Source organism: Hyla sarda, chromosome 1, assembly GCF_029499605.1.
Source record: "Hyla sarda isolate aHylSar1 chromosome 1, aHylSar1.hap1, whole genome shotgun sequence".
NCBI classification, from domain to species: domain Eukaryota; kingdom Metazoa; phylum Chordata; class Amphibia; order Anura; family Hylidae; genus Hyla; species Hyla sarda.
The window spans coordinates 358,765,305-358,783,955 of NC_079189.1; the positions used below are offsets into that span (position 1 = coordinate 358,765,305).

Below are 18,651 nucleotides of genomic sequence, written 5' to 3' on the forward strand. Positions count from 1 at the left end.
ATTCTGAGAGAAATATAGGTCGGAGACACATAACAATTTGATGTACATGATTAGGATGAGGTACTGAGCAACATATAACAGTTTTTTTTTGGGGGGGGGGGATCTGACAGTCATGCTTTAAGAGGTTGAAGGGAATCTGTCAACTCTATTTACTACTTTGAGCTGCAGACGCCATTGAATAGCTGTTAGGGTATGAGAGAAAACTGTACCTTTCCTGAAGCTGCTGGTGGCTATCAAACTTAAATTAGGGCCCTTTTATTTCACAGCCAAGTGTGAAGGAGGCAGTACTGTGCTGCTTAACTGCCACAGTCTGGTGCAACTCTTTGCTATTACTTTCCAGTACCTCCTTGACTGATGTATAGGGCTCTGCCTATTAATGACAGAGAGGCTTGGAGGGCAAATGATGGCAAACAAGGAGGTGTGCCGCTTGAGCAGCTCGGCACCACCTTTTTGACAACTGACAGAGAAATAAATAGGCTATTTTACAATTTAACAACCACTGTCAGCTCCAGGAAAGGTACAGTTTGCCTTCATACCCTAACACAGGGGTCCTCAAACTTTCTTAACAGGGGGCCAGTTCACTGTCCCTCAGACCGTTGGAGGGCCGGACTATAGTTAGAAAAAAAAACTATGAACAAATTCCTACGCACAATGCATATATCTTATTTAGAAGTGAAGAAACATAACGGGAACAAATACAATATTTAAAAGGAAGAACAAGTAATATATATATATATATATATATATATATATATATATATATACAGCGCTACAAAAACAATATACCAGCAATAACTTTGCTCACACAGAGACATACAGACTACACTGCTCATCAATGCAGTCTGATCAGTGCCCATCAATGCAGTCTGATCAGTATCCATCAATGCAGTCTGATCAGTGCCCATCAATGCAGTCTGATCAGTGCCCATCAATGCTGTCTGATCAGTGTCCATCAATGCAGTCTGATTGGTGGAACTCCGCTTTCACCCCAGGCTCACACTGGTGCGGGTGCCCTTTTACAGAGGGGCCTCCCCAAACTATATGAAAGCAGCAACTATGAACAGAGAGGACTACCCAAACTATACAGGGGGCTCCATATAATTTGGGTAGGCCCCTCTGTTAATAGTTGCCCCCATAATTGTGGTAGGCAAAACACTCTGTGCCCTTCACATATAGCAATAATGCCCCATTCTGTGCCCCCACATATAATAATAATAATAATTATGACCTGTTTCTTGCCCCCACATAGTAATAAAGTCCGTCCTGTCCCCCCCCCCCCCCCCCCCCGGATGGTGGCCCTACCCAGTGGAAAGGATAAATGTCCTCGGTGGGCCGCATGTGGCCCACGGACCGTAGTTTGAGGAACCCTGCCCTAACAGCTATCTAATAGTGTCAGCAGCTCTTAGTAGCAAACACAGCTGGCAGATTCCCTTTAATATTGATCTTGAAAACATATATAGATAGCTCTTTATACTTTCACTAAGTTTTGAAAATGCATTCACAACATCAGAATAATGAGCCAGGAAATTGAGAAGAGTTAACATAAAAGAAAATATCTAATTTCTCACTGTATTGCCTAATAATGTTCAGTGAGAAATAAATCCTTTTGGCATAGTGCCGAATGAATGCAGGAAATCTAAATTTAGCAACCTAATTTCATAAAAGACATACTGACAGTTCAATAACAGAACTGGCTTTGACAGAATCTGTAGTCCACACCTACTACATATTTATTTACCAGGTAATTTATGCTTCTGACTTCAACAGATGTATACTTCAACGACAACAACAAACGTTTGTACTGTATTGTGCTTGTATCATAAGGGACTCAAAGTAAAGAGCTAACACTGTGGTAGCAAAGGGTCTCTAAGGTAAAAGCAAACATTATGATTTCCTAGAGAAGTTCAGGGATAGACTGGACAGTTATTGATTGATCTCTCTGCTTAATTTTGATATTGATATCTATGCAAATTAACAGCGTATAAGCTTCTATGCATTTACCACTATAGGACATAGTTTTCAATTAGTATTACTTTACTGAGAGAGTAGTGGATGTATGGAATAGCCTTCCTGCTAAAGTGGTAGCTGCAAATACAGTTATCCCATGCATTCAGATAGGCATAAAGCTATCCTTCATATAAGATAGGGCCAGTGAGTATTCATAGTATTCAGAATAATGGGGTGACTAGATTGACTGAATTTTTCTTATCCGCTGATACATTCTGTGTTTATGAAGTTTTACCTCTGAAAAATTAAAAGAAGCAATCTGGTTGGTTGCTACAGGCAACTGCACCACTTCTTTTCTATACAAGTTTTGGTAAATGTCCCCCTAAATATTTTTGGACCTGATGAGTTTGGAGGAGCAATAGCAGGTGCCATCTTTTCTTCTTTCAATTAATGTAAATTGGAAGTTTATAATAGTTGTACTTATAAAGGTTGGTTTTCTGTTATGCCAATATCTTAAATAATGGTCCAAAAATTCCAACTATACAGATAAGCTGAAAACATAAGGAAAGTTATCTGAAAGATTTGAGATCACTAAATAAACTAAAAAATTCTACTATTCTAACCCAAAGACCAGACATAGAGGTTGGTGATGAGGACAATGGCACTTTGTTCTTTTAGTTGTAACCTCACCATTAGAATCAGTAATAAGATTCTTGATGACCGTTCTAAAGTCTCTTGCTGTACAATTAAGGCTGCTTTCACACTATAAAGTTCTTCCATTTAAAGATCCATTATGAAATTCCGTTATAAAGGCTTTTATAACGGATCCTTAAACTTCCGTTAATAAATCCCATTAAAGTCTATGGGATTTTTTAATCTTCCGTTTGTACTTTTTTTGTTCCGTTAAACTAACGTCCGTTAGTTATAACGGAAGTATAGAACGGACATGCAGTATTTTTTTTCCATTTATAATTAACGGATCATTGAACGTCCGTTAATTATTAACATTGAAGCCTATGGCGTAACGTACGTTACAAAATACACCCGTTATTGTTCGTTAATTTAACGTCCGTTAGTGCTACTGAGCATGCTCAGTAGAGACTTTACACTCCTGAAGTCACATGGGAAAGTTGAGTAGTGCTCACACCCCCGTCACACCCCCTCTACTTTCTGGTCAGACAGCAGGAGGCAGCAGTAGGAGTCGGTTTTGGGTATCTGTATTCATCCGCCGCCATCTGCCTGATAGCACCCCTGATAGCACTTCAACAGCGCTCTATTAACAGCCCAAGAACCAGAGCAGTGCACCCTCCTGCACCCCCCCCTTCCAGGAGGCAGAGTAGTGCACCCTCCTGCACCCCCCTCCAGGAGGCAGAGTAGTGCACCCTCCTGCACCCCCCCCTTCCAGGAGGCAGAGTAGTGCACCCTCCTGCATCCCCCCCCTCCAGGAGGCAGAGCAGTGCACCCTCCTGCACCCCCCCCCCCTCCAGGAGGCAGAGTAGTGCACCGTCCTGCACCACCCCCCCTTCCAGGAGGCAGAGTAGTGCACCCTCCTGCACCCCCCCCCCCTCCAGGAGGCAGAGTAGTGCACCCTCCCGAACCCCCCCCCCCCCTCCAGGAGGCAGAGTAGTGCACCCTCCTGCACCCCCCCCCACTCCAGGGGGCAGAGTAGTGCACCCTCCTGCCCCCCCCCCTGATAGTCTGATAGCAAGCAAAGCAACCGATAGTACTCTCCCTCTCAATGCTGAAATGCAGACTGCGGCAGGATCATTGTGGCATCCTTTTATACCCTCCCGTTCAGGTAGGAGGAGGAGCTTCAGCTGTTGTAAGGTGTGCAGGTAGGGAGAGGTCAAACAAAGGTGAATATAACGGACGTTAATAATAATAAGGTATTAACGGATAATAACGGATAAACATTTATCCGTTTAATTAACGGACATTAGAAATCTATTCATCCGTTATAATCGTTTTATTCAACCGTTATATAACGTCCGTTAAATCAGTATAGAATTGAATATAACGGATGTTTTATAACGGATTTATGAACCATAGTGTGAAACTAGCCTAAATCTATACCCTAATACTTTACATATATTTGTATTTCATGTATGCATACAATAGACTGCACATACATTTCCATTAAAGGAGTAGTCCAGTAGTGAACAAGTGGAGAACAACTTATCCCCTATCCTAAGGATAGGGGATAAGTTGCAGATCGCGGGGGGTCTGACTGCTGGGGCCCCCCACAATCTCCTGTACGGGGCCACGACAGCCCGCGCGAAGGGGGCGTGTCAACCCCCGCACAAAGCGGCAGCCGACACGCCCCCTCAATACAACTCTATGGCAGAGCCGGAGTGCTGCCTTCGGCAATCTCCGGCTCTGTCATAGCGATGTATTGAGGGGGCGTGTCAGCCACCGCTTCGTGCGGGGGTCAACACCCGCTATCTGGCCGGAGAGCCTGGCCCCCGTACAGAGAGATCGCAGGGGGCCCCAGCGGTCAGACCCCCTGCGATCTCAAACTTATCCCCTATCCTTAGGATAGAGGATACGTTTTTCAACACTGGACTACCCCTTTAAAGTATTACATACTTAACTTGTATTCACATGCCTGATTCTTTTTACCTGTTCGGATATACAACGCTGTCAGATAATTCTGCCAATTGTTTTGTTCATCTTTCAGTGTAAGGGTACATGTTATATGTGGTATATTTTACTTCAATGGGTAGGAAAATACGCAGCAACAAATACATAGCACAGTCACACAAGTGGATTTACTTGTGTGTTTCCTGCTGCAAGTTTGAATGGGGGTGGGCTCTCCATGTTTGTCCGCAGGTTTTCAAAAGCGTAATTTCCGCTGCAACAAATCCGTCACTGAGTTCAATGGGTTATGTGGCAAATTTTCCACATTGGAAATTACTGCTGAAAATCACAGACAGACAGCCCCGATTCAAACTCGTAGCAGAAAACATACAAGTAAACCCACTCATGTGAATACCATATTGTGCTACGTACTTGCTTCTGCGTATTTTCTTACCCATTGACTTCAAGGGGAAGGAAAATACACAGCAGCAAATACACAGCAAAATAAGCCACATGTGATGCTATCCTTAAACTGAAAGATGAACAAAACAATTGGCAGAATTATAGCATGTAAATACGCTCGTGTGAATGGACCCTAAAACACATACATACACAGTCTATCATGCAGCTGAATGAAGTGGTTAACCACTTAGGGACCAAGGGCGTACAGGTACGCCCTGGCTCCCTGGTACTTAAGGACCCAGGGCATACCTGTATGCCCGTGGGAATTCCGGTCCCCACCGCTCACCGGTTGTCTAAGACACCCACGATCCCCCTGAAGGGATAGGAGTGAGGTGGAAGGTGCCACCCCTCCTATCCCCACTATTGGTCGGTCAGAAGCGACCGACTGATAGCAGATCGGGGGTTAAAGTTCCCAGCATGCAACTCCCAGCATGCACGAAAAGCAAACTGTCTCACCATGCTGGGAGTTGTAGTTGCGTGCATCCAGTTGTTGCATAAATATATCTCCAGGTAACAGAACCTAACTGAAGGTTTTCCAACCAGTGCGCCTCCAGCTGTTGCAAAAGTACAACTCCCAGAGTTGTAGCTTTGCAACAGCTGGAGGTTTGCATGCGCCCCCCCCCCCCCCCCCCATGTGAATGTACAGGGTACATTCACACAGGCGGGTTTACAGTGAGTTTCCTGCTCTAAATTTAAGCTGCGGCAAATTTTCCTCACCGTAAACCCACCCGTGTGAATGTACCCTAAAAACACTACACTACACTAACACATAATAAAGGGTAAAACACTACATATACACCCCCTTACGCTGTCCCCCACAATAAAAATGAAAAACGTACCGTACTGCAGTGTTTCTAAAACGGAGCCTCCAGCTGTTGCAAAACAACAACTCCCAGCATTTTCGGACAGCCTCTATATCCACCCCTATGCAATCCCTAATTAAGTCCCACATGTGTTTACAAAGCCCCCATGGTGCCAGAACAATGAAACCCCCCACATGTGACCCCATTTTGGAAACTACACCCTTCACGTAATGTAATAAGGGGTACAGTGAGCATTTACGCCCCACAGGTGTCTGAATTTTTCATTTGCACAGCCCAAAAATGCCAGTGGGGTGTAAATGCTCACTGTACCCCTTATTAAATTCTGTGAGGGGTGTAGTTTCCAAAATGGGGTCACATGTGGGGGGTCCACTATTCTGGCACCACGGGGGGCTTTGTAAATGCGCATGGCCCTGACTTTTATTCCAAACAAATTCTCTCTCCAAAAGCTCAATGGCGCTTCTCCTCTCCTGAGCATTATAGTGCGCCAGCAGAGCACTTGATGTCCACACATGGGGTATTTCCATACTCAGAAGAAATGGGGTTACAAATTTTGGGGGGCATTTTCTCCTATTACCCCTTGTAAAAATGTAAAATTTGGGGAAAAACCAGCATTTTAGTGAAAAACTAAAATATTTTTCATTTACACATCCGACTTTAACGACAAGTCGTCAAACACCTGTGGAGTGTTAAGGCTCACTGTACCCCATGTTATGTTCCTTGCGGGGTGTAGTTTCCAAAATAGTATGCCATGTGTTTTTTTTATTTTTTTTGCTGTTATGGAACCATAGGGGCTTCCTAAATGCAACATGCCCCCCAAAAACCATTTCAGCAAAATTTGCTTTCCAAAAGCTAAATGTGACTCCTTCTATTCTGAGCATTGTAGTTCGCCAACAGAGCATTTAATGTCCTAATATGGGGTATTTCCATACTCCGAAGAAATGGGGTTACAAATTTTGGGGGGCATTTTCTCCCATTTCCCTTGGTAAAAAAAAAATGGTAAATTTTGGGGGGAAAAACTACACTTTTGTGAAAAAAAAAGTCATCAAACACCTGTGGGGTGTTAAGGCTCACTGGACCCCTTTTTACATGCCTTGAGGAGTGTATTTTCCAAAATAGTATGCCATGTGTTTATTTTTTTTTGCTGTTATGGAACCATAGGGGCTTCATAAATGCGACATGCCCCCCAAAAATCATTTCATCAGAATTCACTCTCCAAAATCCCATTGTCGCTCCTTCCCTTCTGAGCCCTCTAGTGCAACCACAGAGCACTTTACGTTCACATATGAGGTATTAGCTTAATCGAGATTAAGTGGGTTACAAATTTTGGGGGGCTTTTTCTCCTATTACCCCTTGTAAAAATTCAAAAACTGGATCTACAAGAATATGCTAGTGTAAAAAATTAAGATTTTGAATTTTCTCCTTCACTTTGCTGCTATTCCTGTGAAACACCTAAAGGGTTAACAAACTTTCTGAATATCATTTTGAATACTTTGAGGGGTGCAGTTTTTATATTGTGGTCATTTATGGGGTATTTCTAATATGAAGGCCCTTCAAATCTACTTCAAAACTGAACTGGCCCCTTAAAAATTCAGATTTAAAAAATGTTGCGAAAAATTTGAAAATTGCTGCTGACCGTTGAAGCCCTCTGATGTCTTCCAAAAGTAAAAAAAATGTCAACTTTATGATGCAAACATAAAGTAGACATATTGAATATGTGAATCAATATATATTTTATTTGGGATGTCCATTTTCCTTATAAGCAAAGAGTTTCAAAGTTAAAAAAAAATCGAAATTTTCATATTTTTCATCAAATTTGGGAATTTTTCTCCAAGAAATGATGCAAGTATCGACGAAAATTTACCACTAACATAATGTAGAATATGAATACAAAAAGAAGCAAAGAGACTGCACTCACCATAGGCAACGGAGCTTAACCCCTTAACGATGAGCGCCGTAAATGTACGTCCTGGTGACGTGGTACTTAACGCACAAGGACGTACATTTACGTCCTAAGCATAACCGCGGGCATGCGCGGCAGGTCCCGGCTTTTGGGCTTTTGATCGCAGCCAGGGACCCGCCGGTAATGGCGGACACCCGCGATACCGCGGATGTCCGCCATTAACCCCTCAGATGCCGTGATCAATAAAGATCACGGCATCTGCAGCATCGCGGTCACTTAATTGGATGATCGGATCGCCCGCAGCGCTGCCGCGGCGATCCGATCATCCAGCACGGCAGCCGGAGGTCCCCTCACCTGCCTCCGCTGTCTTCCGGGAGTCTTCTGCTCTGATCTGCCTTCCCGCAGACCAGAGCAGAAGATGACCGATAACCCTGATCAGTGCTATGTCCTATACATAGCACTGAACAGGATTAGCAATCGAATGATTGCTTTAAATAGTCCCCTATGGGGACTATTAAAGTGTAAAAATAAAAGTAAAAAAATAAAGTAAAAAAAATGCAAAAAAACCCTCCCCCAATAAAAACGTAAATTGCCCCATTTTCCCTATTTCACCCCCAAAAAGTGTTAAAAAAAATATTTTATATACATATTTGGTATCGACGCGTGCGTAAATATCTGAACTATTAAATTAAAATGTTAATGATACGTGAACGGCGTGAACGTAAGAAAAAAAAAAGTTCAAAATAGCTGCTTTTTTATAACATTTTATTCCCCAAAAAATTTATAAAAACTGTATTAAAGGTTTTATATAAGCAAATATGGTATCAATAAAAAGTACAGATCCCGGCGCAAAAAATGAGCCCTCATACCGCCGCTTATACGGAAAAATGAAAAAGTTATAGGTCTTCAAAATAAGGGGATCTTAAACGTACTAATTTGGTTTAAAAGTTTGTGATTTTTTTAAGCGCAATAGTAATAGAAAAGTAAGTTATCATGGGTATCATTTTAATTGTATTGACCCAAAGAATAAAGAACAAACGTAATTTTTACCGTATTGTACGGCGTGAAAACGAAACCTTCCAAAATTTGCAAAATTGCGGTTTTCTTTTTAATTTCCCCACATAAATAGTATTTTTTTGGTTGCGCCATACATTTTATGGTAAAGTGAGTGATGGCATTACAACGGACAACTAGTCGCGCAAAAAACAAGCCCTCATACTAGTCTGTGGATGAAAATATAAAAGAGTTATGATTTTTTGAAGGCGAGGAGGAAAAAATTAAAATGTAAAAATAAAATTTTCTGCGTCCTTAAGGCCAAAATGGGCTTCGTCCTTAAGGGGTAAAATGCAGCATACCAGGTAACAAACAGGTGGAAGGAGGGAGGCGGGGAGTGTACACAAGGACAGGCTGTTTCACGCCGGAAATGACGCTTCTTCAAGCTTATACCAGCAAAGAAGCACCGTTTCTGGTGTGAAACAGCCTGTCCTGGTGTACGCTCCCCGCCTCCCTCCCTCCCCCTGTTTGTTAGCTGGTATGCTGCATTTTACCCCTTAAGGACGAAGCCCATTAAAGCTCCATTACCTATGGTGAGTGCAGTCTCTTTGCTCCTTTTTGTATTCATCGTTCTCAACACGGACTTTGCACTTCCCATATTGGCATCTCTACGGGGTTCCACTTGCACTCCACCACAGCTCTACATAACTGACGCTGCAGCCTTAATCCTGCTGTGCCGGGCCATTCCATTTCTTGTTTTCCATACTATAAAGTAGAATATGTCATGAAAAAGCAATCTTGGAATCAGAATGAAAAGTAAAAGCACCCCAGAGTTATTAATGCTTAAAGTGATAGTGGTCACATGTACAAAAAATGCTCTGGTCCTTAAGGTGAAAATGGTCTTGGTCCTTAAGGGGTTAAAGGATACAGCTTAAAACATTAATGTCATTAACAAAATGTAATGCCAGGAAATCAGTGTTATTGGCACATGAGGGCATATTTTAAATGCAATAAAGATTCTCCATTGCAGATGTCGGTAATAGCAACAGATCACTGCCTCTGTAAAAACAGCATTCTGCAGCAGCTATCTCCTCATGTAATCTTGGCCCTTTAAAGAGATGTTATGTAATAAATATTTGCAGCATAAAATACATTTTAAATGACTAGCTGTAACATCAAGAAATATAAATGCAATATGAAAATGCTAACAATACACAACAGAACACTCACACCTCTGGTCACATTACTATTTTGGTGATAAATAAAGTATATCCCCCTATTGTAGTTACATACACATCTCCATGAAATACATGCTATAATATAATAAAGTAATAAGGGGAGATTTATTAAAGCTTATGCAGAGGAAAAGTGGAACAGTTGCCCTTAACAACATTCCAACTTTTATCTTTAAAAGGGCCCCTAAAATATGAAAGAAGCAATCTGATTGGTAGCTATGGGCAACTGCTCTAGTTTGATAAATCTTCCCCTAGTTTTTTCACATTTTTACACAGATATGTAATCTGTTATTATATAATCCTTAGCGCCAAACTTCCCCACATGCAATGGAACAGTCCCATGTTTTAGGAGCTGTCGTGCTGTTATCATTATGCCCCCCTCTTGCCCTATTCTGCCAGCATGAGAAATACTGAACAGCTATCAACCATTACCACATTCTTGTGTCCTAAACTGATGTCTGGGTTTGCCATGAGCTCCTTACTCAGCTTTTTGGCAGAAGATAACGGTGATCGCAGGACTGAAGTTCATTATGGCCACCAAGCTAGAACTAGTCCTGGGCTGTATGTTGTGTAGATCTGTGTCCATTCATGTTGAACTTTCCAGAATGACATGCTTAGTAGAGCATCCTGAAACTTGTAGTTTGTTTTGGAGAGCAGCGGACTGACTATGCTTCCTTGCAGTAGTCTCCAAATTGTAACTCTCCAACCTGTAACACAGTAGCATGGTCAGGGGCACTGCCGAATTGGGAAAAACTCGGAAGTGATGTAGCACTACACCCTCTTTATTCCCATGAATGAAGGGGGTCCCAGAAGTCAGACCCCCACTAATCATAAAATGATGGCATGTCCTAGCCAACATCACTTTCCGACAATGTTGGTAAAGTATTCTTTACAAAGAGAGCAGTATCTCTATGGCTGACATTTCAATACAGCCCCTTTTAAATTTGGACATTACAAACAGTCACGACCTAGGCTGCCCTATGAACTACAGGGTTAATCTATAGAACTGATGCTATATTTCCCATTTCTATTCTTTCATGTTATTATGCAGCATTTCTGGCTGCTAAAGGGGGCCCATAGCTATACTATCCCTTGCTGGGAGTGATTGAGTTGAGGCTAGAGGAATACAAAACCTTGTGTGTCCTTTTTTCCATTCATTAAAGGTTGGGTTGTATGTATAAGCTTTGGGTGTGCATTAAAACAGAGTGACACACATATACAGTATTGTTTTAATTGCACAAGGAAGCTGTAATAATATATAATAACCAGACATACCTTAAGTGATGAGGGTGGAGTGTTGTTTTTTATTTACAGGAAAGCTATTTACTGTAACTTTATAACTTGCAGTGGTTTACTTTAGATGACTAAATTCCTTTCACCATTGAATTCATTATGCAAAATCACATATGTTATTGTAAATCATCAGTCATTTCAGAGAGACCTATTCCATTATACCGGTCATTTCAGAAGACAACTTGAACTGTATTGTTTGGTTTTAGCAGCTTTCCAGATAAAGTGCTGTCCAATGTCTTAATGTGGTCATAGACACAATAATACTCTTGATACTTTAGGGATAAGATGCCTGTACGTCAAGTGGTAGGGTGAAGTTTAACAAGTCTTTCACCTGTAAAAGCCACATCAAGACTGCATCAGAAAAAATCAGCAATTTGCTGAAAAACATCCTACCACTGGGAGCCCATTACCAATAATAATTACATATATAATGCCATATGAATCAGTTACAAGTCCTTTAACTTTTAGAGCTGTCTCTTTTTTGGTATAATTGTTACGTATATTTGGGGGGGGGGGGGGTCTTTATAAATATTTTACTGTATAGAATTATATTTATTGCTACACATTATAACAATATTTATAGAATAATAAGTTACAATAATACAGCAAAGTTTATCAAGTTAACAAACATTCTTGAGCATCTGACAATCTTTATAGTTGCACTCTCTATTTTTAAAGGCGCAGCTGTATCAGCTTTTTTTTTTTTTTGAGAAAGTGATACGATTTACTTTCCTTAAACAGGAATACTTAGGCTAGAATTATTGTATGTATCTCGATTAGGCTGGGTTCACATATATCAGGAGTCTGGCAAAGTTTCCCTCCCGCTTGCACCGGAGGGAGACTGATGCTTGAACTGATCCCATTTATTTGATGCCAGATGGTTGGACACGCCGGAGGGCTTGCTGCGTTCCTCTGTCCGCTGTGCAGAAACAATGGATGCTGGATGCCATACAACTGATGCCAACTTGTCATCAGTTGTGGCATCAGCTGCGTCGAGTTCACCAATGTGGGACATATGTGAACCCAGCCTTATAATGTCGCTGTGAAGAGCCTAGCTCAAACTATGCATTTCTGGTGATCTTTCTACTGGAGATGAGTATATGTATACATATAGCACAACCCCTTACAGGCCTAAGACACTGCATAAATATTTTGACATTGTTCTGAACTTGGAAATATTCTAAGACAAAAGTTTAATGTCTTAGTAACTGTCATGTCCTAGATCTGTCCCATTAAATGCTATCAGTATATGGAGAAATAAATTATCTCCAGGCCTAGTAAAGGCTAAGGTTCTGCTCACACTAGCGTTAAAGGGGTACTCTGCCGGAAAACATTTTTTTAATCAACTGGTGCCACAAAATTAAACAGATTTGTAAATTACTTCTATTAAAAAAATCTTAACCCTTCCAGTACTTATCAGCTGCTGTATGCTCCACAGGAAGTTATTTTCTTTCCGAATTTCCTTTCTGTCTGACCACAGTGCTCTCTGCTGACACCTCTGTCTGTGTCAGGAACTGTCCAGAGTAGGAACAAATCCCCATAGCAAACTTATCCTGCTCTAAACAGTTCCTAAAATGGACAGAGGTGTCAGCAGAGAGCTCTGTGGTCAGACAAAGGAAATTCAAAAATAAAAGAACTTCCTGTGGAGCATAACAGCAGCTGATAAGTACTGGAAGGATTAAGATTTTTTAATAGAAGTAATTTACAAATATGTTTGACTTTCTGGCCCCAGTTCATAAAAAAAAAAAAAAATTCCAGTGGAGTACCCCTTTAAGCCTCCATTTTCAGAAGATATGATGTTGATCTATCTTGTAATAGATCCAAAGAAACTTCTTTCACTTAGGTAAACAAGAAGTTAAACAAATAATAGAATACCATGAAGCTAATAGATTGTTCTCTATCTCCTTGGATACTTTGAAACAATGTTACAATTTGGCACAAGAAAATCTATTTCTTCATTCCTCCCATTCATTTGAGCACAACTTAAATTCAAGGCTATTACCTTATTAACTTTTAAGATTTTACATATGTAGAACAGTTTACTCTTATTCCTAGCCTGCCATAAAGCAGTTTATTCACACACAGCCTACTGTGATAAATGATATAGAGTGGAAGGAATTGACTATTATTTGCTTATTGTCTGACTGCATTGTGTGAGGTAAATCTATTTTGTGGTATTAACTATCTTTACACATGTCGGTTTGTAACTCCCTGTTCAAAAGCAAAATGCACATTCATTTACACCTCTGCTTTTTGTGTAGCTTCAACAGAAAAGCAGCCATGCCCCCTCCCATATACTTGCATTGAGGGGGCGGGGTGTGACACCATGAGGGGGCGGGGCTATGACTTCACAAGCTCCGGGCGCCAGCTACAGCATTCGGAACAGTTAGTTCCAAACGCTGAGCAGTGGAGTACCCCTTTAAACTTTTTACTACTAAGCCACTAAACCCATTCCTATGGACAATGATATAACAGTAATTTTTTTTAAGGGCTGTAAATGGCTTCTGATGGTCACCCGTGTGGAATGATATCAGAGTTTCCCTTTATTCATACTGCATTGTCCTGTAGAATCAAAGTATAGCCCCCAAACTACTTCAAGTGGTTGCAATGTACAAATTATGGACAGTACAGGGATCTTTCCAGTGGTCTTTTTATACCTAGGCCGGTAACCGTGACAAGAAGGCATCCACTACGTCTAGAGGAAAGAAGATTTCACCATCGTCACAGACAGAGATTCTTTACTGTAAGAGCAGTGAGACTATTGAACTCTCTGCCACATGATGTTGTGATGTCTGACAGAATAAACAAGTTCAAGGGGGGGGGCCTGGATGTTTTTCTGGAAAAATATATTCCAGGTTATGGATACTAGATTTATAGGGATAGAACGGTGATCCAGGGATTTATTTTGATCGCCTTATTGGAGTCACAAAGAAATTTTTCCTCAGTCATGGGGCAATTGGCACCAGCCTCATAGGTGGTTTTGGCTTGTCTGGATCAACACAGTAGGGCTTTAGGTTTTAAATTGATAGACTCCTGTCCTTTTTCAAGATAGCTTACAAATTATCTAAGAATGTAATAATACTGTATATCAACTAATGTAATTATTTGGGACAGTAACCTACAACTCCAAAAACTACACAGAAGGAAATCAGAATGACACAAGGAAGGCTTGGTACCTACTAACCATTTAAAGAATATGCTGTGGAATATCATGTGGCTGCATGGTTACTGACATGTTTAGTGGGTATAATGTTCCATCACCTAATCTCAAAGGCGAGTATCTCAGCTTCAGGGTCTCTGAACTAATATCTCTTCTCACGTGAATAATAAAATAGATCTGGTTTTTTTTTTTTATCAATGCCTATGGAAATGTATTCTTATTCTGTAATGTTCAATCCATTACACATTTACAGTAAAGGGCCACTGCGATAAGTAATATGAGTAATATGTATTACGGTAGAGGTATAAAAATGTCCATGGATTTCGCAAAAACATGTTAAGAGAATGTATTTCCGTTGAAGGCATCTGAGTCCATAAGTGTATGGCTTTGGCCATACTACATTTGTGGATCACTGGTGTGGATCCGGGAAATTTCATAGGGTTCTATAGGGTCTCCAGATTGTCCTTTTGATATACATCAGGCTGGCTTGCTTCGGCCTACATTTTATTTTCTGTATACTATATTAAACTACATTTTTATTTGCTGTATACATAGTAAATGATGCTGTTACACAAAGGGGCATACAGTACATAAAATGTATACTGTGTGGCGTCTTTTTTTTATTATGATTGATGTATTATGGCTATACAGTGGCCCAAGTCACTAAACCCTCCTGACAGACAGCTATGATAGAAGGAGATATGGAGGTGTGAACAGAGCCCAAGTTTTTTTTTTAAATATGATTAGAAATTTTAACACATTTATAAGCTAAGACACATAAGTCCCAGTAAATCTACCAACGTGCCAACCTGAGTCAAAAACCACGTAAGAATAAGCGTATAGCGATCCAGAGTAAAGTTATGAAGTACTTTTTAGTAAATATTAATATTAAATATATGCTCAAAAAAGGACATACGTTTAAAAACATCTAGAAACAAGGTATACACGGTAGAGTAGTGCTAGAGGAACCGACTAATAGGAGGCTACACACAAATATGCAGCTAGTAGCTGAGGTAGGTATAAGCAATGTACATAATAAAACCAAAATGGTAACTGTGCTTTAAAGAATTTAAAGTGAGATAGTACAAAATAAAGTGTATGTACATAGATCAGACTGGTTGCTATCCTGGGGTAAGGAGTATGTAACACAGTACAGAGAAGTATACAAATCAGAAAAGGTCCAAAGGAAAAAATCAAATCCTAAAGATAAATCAATACACAGAAGTACACTGATATAACATAATATTTTACCACAGTGGGAAAGAGTAAACGCGTGTGCCTCCACCACCCAACGTTTCGCTCAGGACTTCATCCGGGGTGTCAAGACTTAACCGAAATGTTGGGTGGTGGAGGCACACGCGTTTACTCTTTCCCACTGTAAAATATTATGTTATATCAGTGTACTTCTGTGTATTGATTTATCTTTAGGATTTGATTTTTTCCTTTGGACCTTTTCTGATTTGTATACTTCTCTGTACTGTGTTACATACTCCTTACCCCAGGATAGCAACCAGTCTGATCTATGTACATACACTTTATTTTGTACTATCTCACTTTAAATTCTTTAAAGCACAGTTACCATTTTGGTTTTATTATGTACATTGCTTATACCTACCTCAGCTACTAGCTGCATATTTGTGTGTAGCCTCCTATTAGTCGGTTCCTCTAGCACAATTCTACCGTGTATACCTTGTTTCTAGATGTTTTTAAATGTATATCCTTTTTTGAGCATATATTTAATATTAATATTTAATAAAAAAGTACTTCATAACTTTACTCTGGATCGCTATACGTTTATTCTTTGGTGGTTTTTGACACATTTATAAGGTAAAAGATAAATTTAGGACTATATCTATCCAGCAGTCTCCAGACTGTGGGCCATCAGCTGTGGCAAAACTACAACATCCAGTATGGCCAGGGATATCCAGACATGCTAGGGGTTGCGGTTTTGCAACATCTGGAGGTCTACAGTTTGGAGATCACTGGTCTATTTTATCTAATATCTATCCAAGTTTTTTTGATCTTCTTCATATCTATCTAATTATCTATCTATCTACAGTATCAAGATCTATCTATCTTTTATCTATCTATCTAATTATCTATCTATCTACAGTATCAAGATCTATCTATCTATCTATCCACCTATCATTTTATTTAATTTTATCTATATCATCCAATATGTCTATCTATTCTTCCTCCTACTTGTCTATTTTATATCTATTTATCTGATTGATTATATCCTATTTATTTATTTTTATTTATGCATTTAATTATTTATCTACCAAGCCATCTATTACATCCTAGATTTCTACCTATCTAGAGTCCTACTTATCTATCTAATATCTATCTCTTATGATATCTTTCTACCTCATATCTATCTCTTATTACATATTACCTATCTGCCTAGCCCTGATCTATGTCATGTATATGTTGGTATTTCTCACAGCCCACCCATCCATCCTGTAGGCCCCCACATGTACACTAGACATGGTCTGGCTCTAGGTCTCCATGCTCCCTCCTATAAGCCGGACTTGCTCCTCTGCAGCACTATTAACATTCCCCAACACGTTCCGCCTGGGGATGCAGGGAGGGCAGATGGCAATGCCCGGTGGAGGATGGCAGGTGCATGAAAGCGGGCACCATGTAACCCCTGCTATAGACAGCACCCCTCCTCCCCCGCCATAGAGGAAGCTTTCTCGCCTATACATCAATGCACAGTGTAGGGATGGATGAGGCACACTGACCTAATACCACGGCCACCACTGTGGCGATGAGCAGCCAGTTGTTCCTCAGGATCCTCTTGCAGTCGCAGCCCTTCCTCATCTTCTTCCCCATGTCTGGAGAGGGCAGTGCAGACGATGCGTACACTGCAGAACGGCGGTTCGGAGCGGTTCCCTAGGAGGCAGCAGGCTGTGTGACTGCGTCAGGGAGCGGGAGCCGTCTAGTGCTGGCACGTAGAGCAGTGTACGGAGTGTGAGCGCTGCAGCCCCCTGCCTGTGCTAAGGGTGACGAGCACCTGTGGGCACTGCCTGACATCTGCCACACCGACCTGCCGGTGCCTCCCCGCCCTCCAGAGACATGGCCATTGTTCATTGTCCCGCCTCACTCTTTACATGTAATGGGGAATCACTGTCATTTCTCCAGAGACACTTCTATCACTGAGCTCCTCTCATGGTGTCCTCTGGTGGAAGTCCCCTCATAGGAAGGGGACACAATGGAAGACACCAGTGCACATGATTCTGTCAGAAATAGCAAATCCTCTTATTTAGGGCTTGTGTTGGGATGTAATAAAGCAGAGCTATAATGTGCAGGGATGCCATGTGTCCACCTTCTGGAGATGGTTGGGTAAGGTATTGGAAGAAAAAGGCTGCACTTTTTTAACATGAAAGAAAATGACCATATACAATGTTACCTCAGTGAAAATTGGGGTAGGTTCACATTACAATTATGCCTTAATATCCATGAACCAACAGCTACGGGCCCCATATACTTTCCGTTTTTGCACTTTCGTATTTTCCTTACCTTTAAAAAAATAAGCCATGATAACTCTCAATTTTGCACCTAAAAATCCATATGTGGCTTATTTTTTGCGCCACCAATTCTACTTTGTAATGACATCAGTCATTTTACCCAAAAATCTACGGCAGAAAAAAAAAAAAAATATATATATATATATCATTTTGCGACAAAATTGAAGAAAAAACACAGTTTTGTAACTTTTGCGGACTTCCATTTCTATGCAGTAAATCTTTCGGTAAAAATGACACCTTATCATTATTCTGTAGGTCCATACAATTAAAATGATACCCTACTTATATAGGTTTGATTTTGTCGTACTTCTGGAAAAAATCATAACTATATGTAGGAAAATATATACGTTTAAAATTGTCATCTTCTGACCCCTATAACTTTTTTATTTTTCCACGTATGAGGCGGTATGAGGGCTCTTTTTTTTAGTGGTACCATTTTTGTATTGATTGGACTTTTCGTTGCTTTTTATTCATTTTCTCATGATATATGTTACGCCGAGCGCTCCGGGTCCCCGTTCCTCCCCGGAGCGCTCGCCTCATCTTCGTTGTTGCAGCACCCCGGTCAGATCCACTGACCGGGTGCGCTGCGGTCCCGCCTCCAGCCGGGATGCGATTCGCGATGCGGGTAGCGCCCGCTCGCGATGCGCACCCCGGCTCCCGTACCTGACTCGCTCTCCCTCGGTCCTGTCCCGGCGCGCGCGGCCCCGCTCCCTAGGGCGCGCGCGCGCCG

The 18,651-nt window shown here is 41.1% G+C and overlaps 1 protein-coding gene across 2 annotated transcripts in view; it reads right to left on the reverse strand.

The window, feature by feature from the left end:
* SLC1A1 (solute carrier family 1 member 1) overlaps positions 1 to 17,493 on the reverse strand; it is a 75,796-nt gene extending 58,303 nt beyond the window's left edge. Inside the window, exon 1 of one of the 2 annotated variants that reach the window (XM_056522329.1) lies at positions 17,136 to 17,493. In XM_056522329.1, coding sequence (XP_056378304.1) covers positions 17,136 to 17,226 — 91 coding nt within the window. In that variant the 5' untranslated portion in view covers positions 17,227 to 17,493. Of the gene's footprint in view, positions 1 to 209; positions 290 to 17,135 lie in introns of those variants that run through there. The other variant, XM_056522337.1, reaches the window with a different exon arrangement.
* Between the last annotated feature and the right edge of the window lie 1,158 nt (positions 17,494 to 18,651).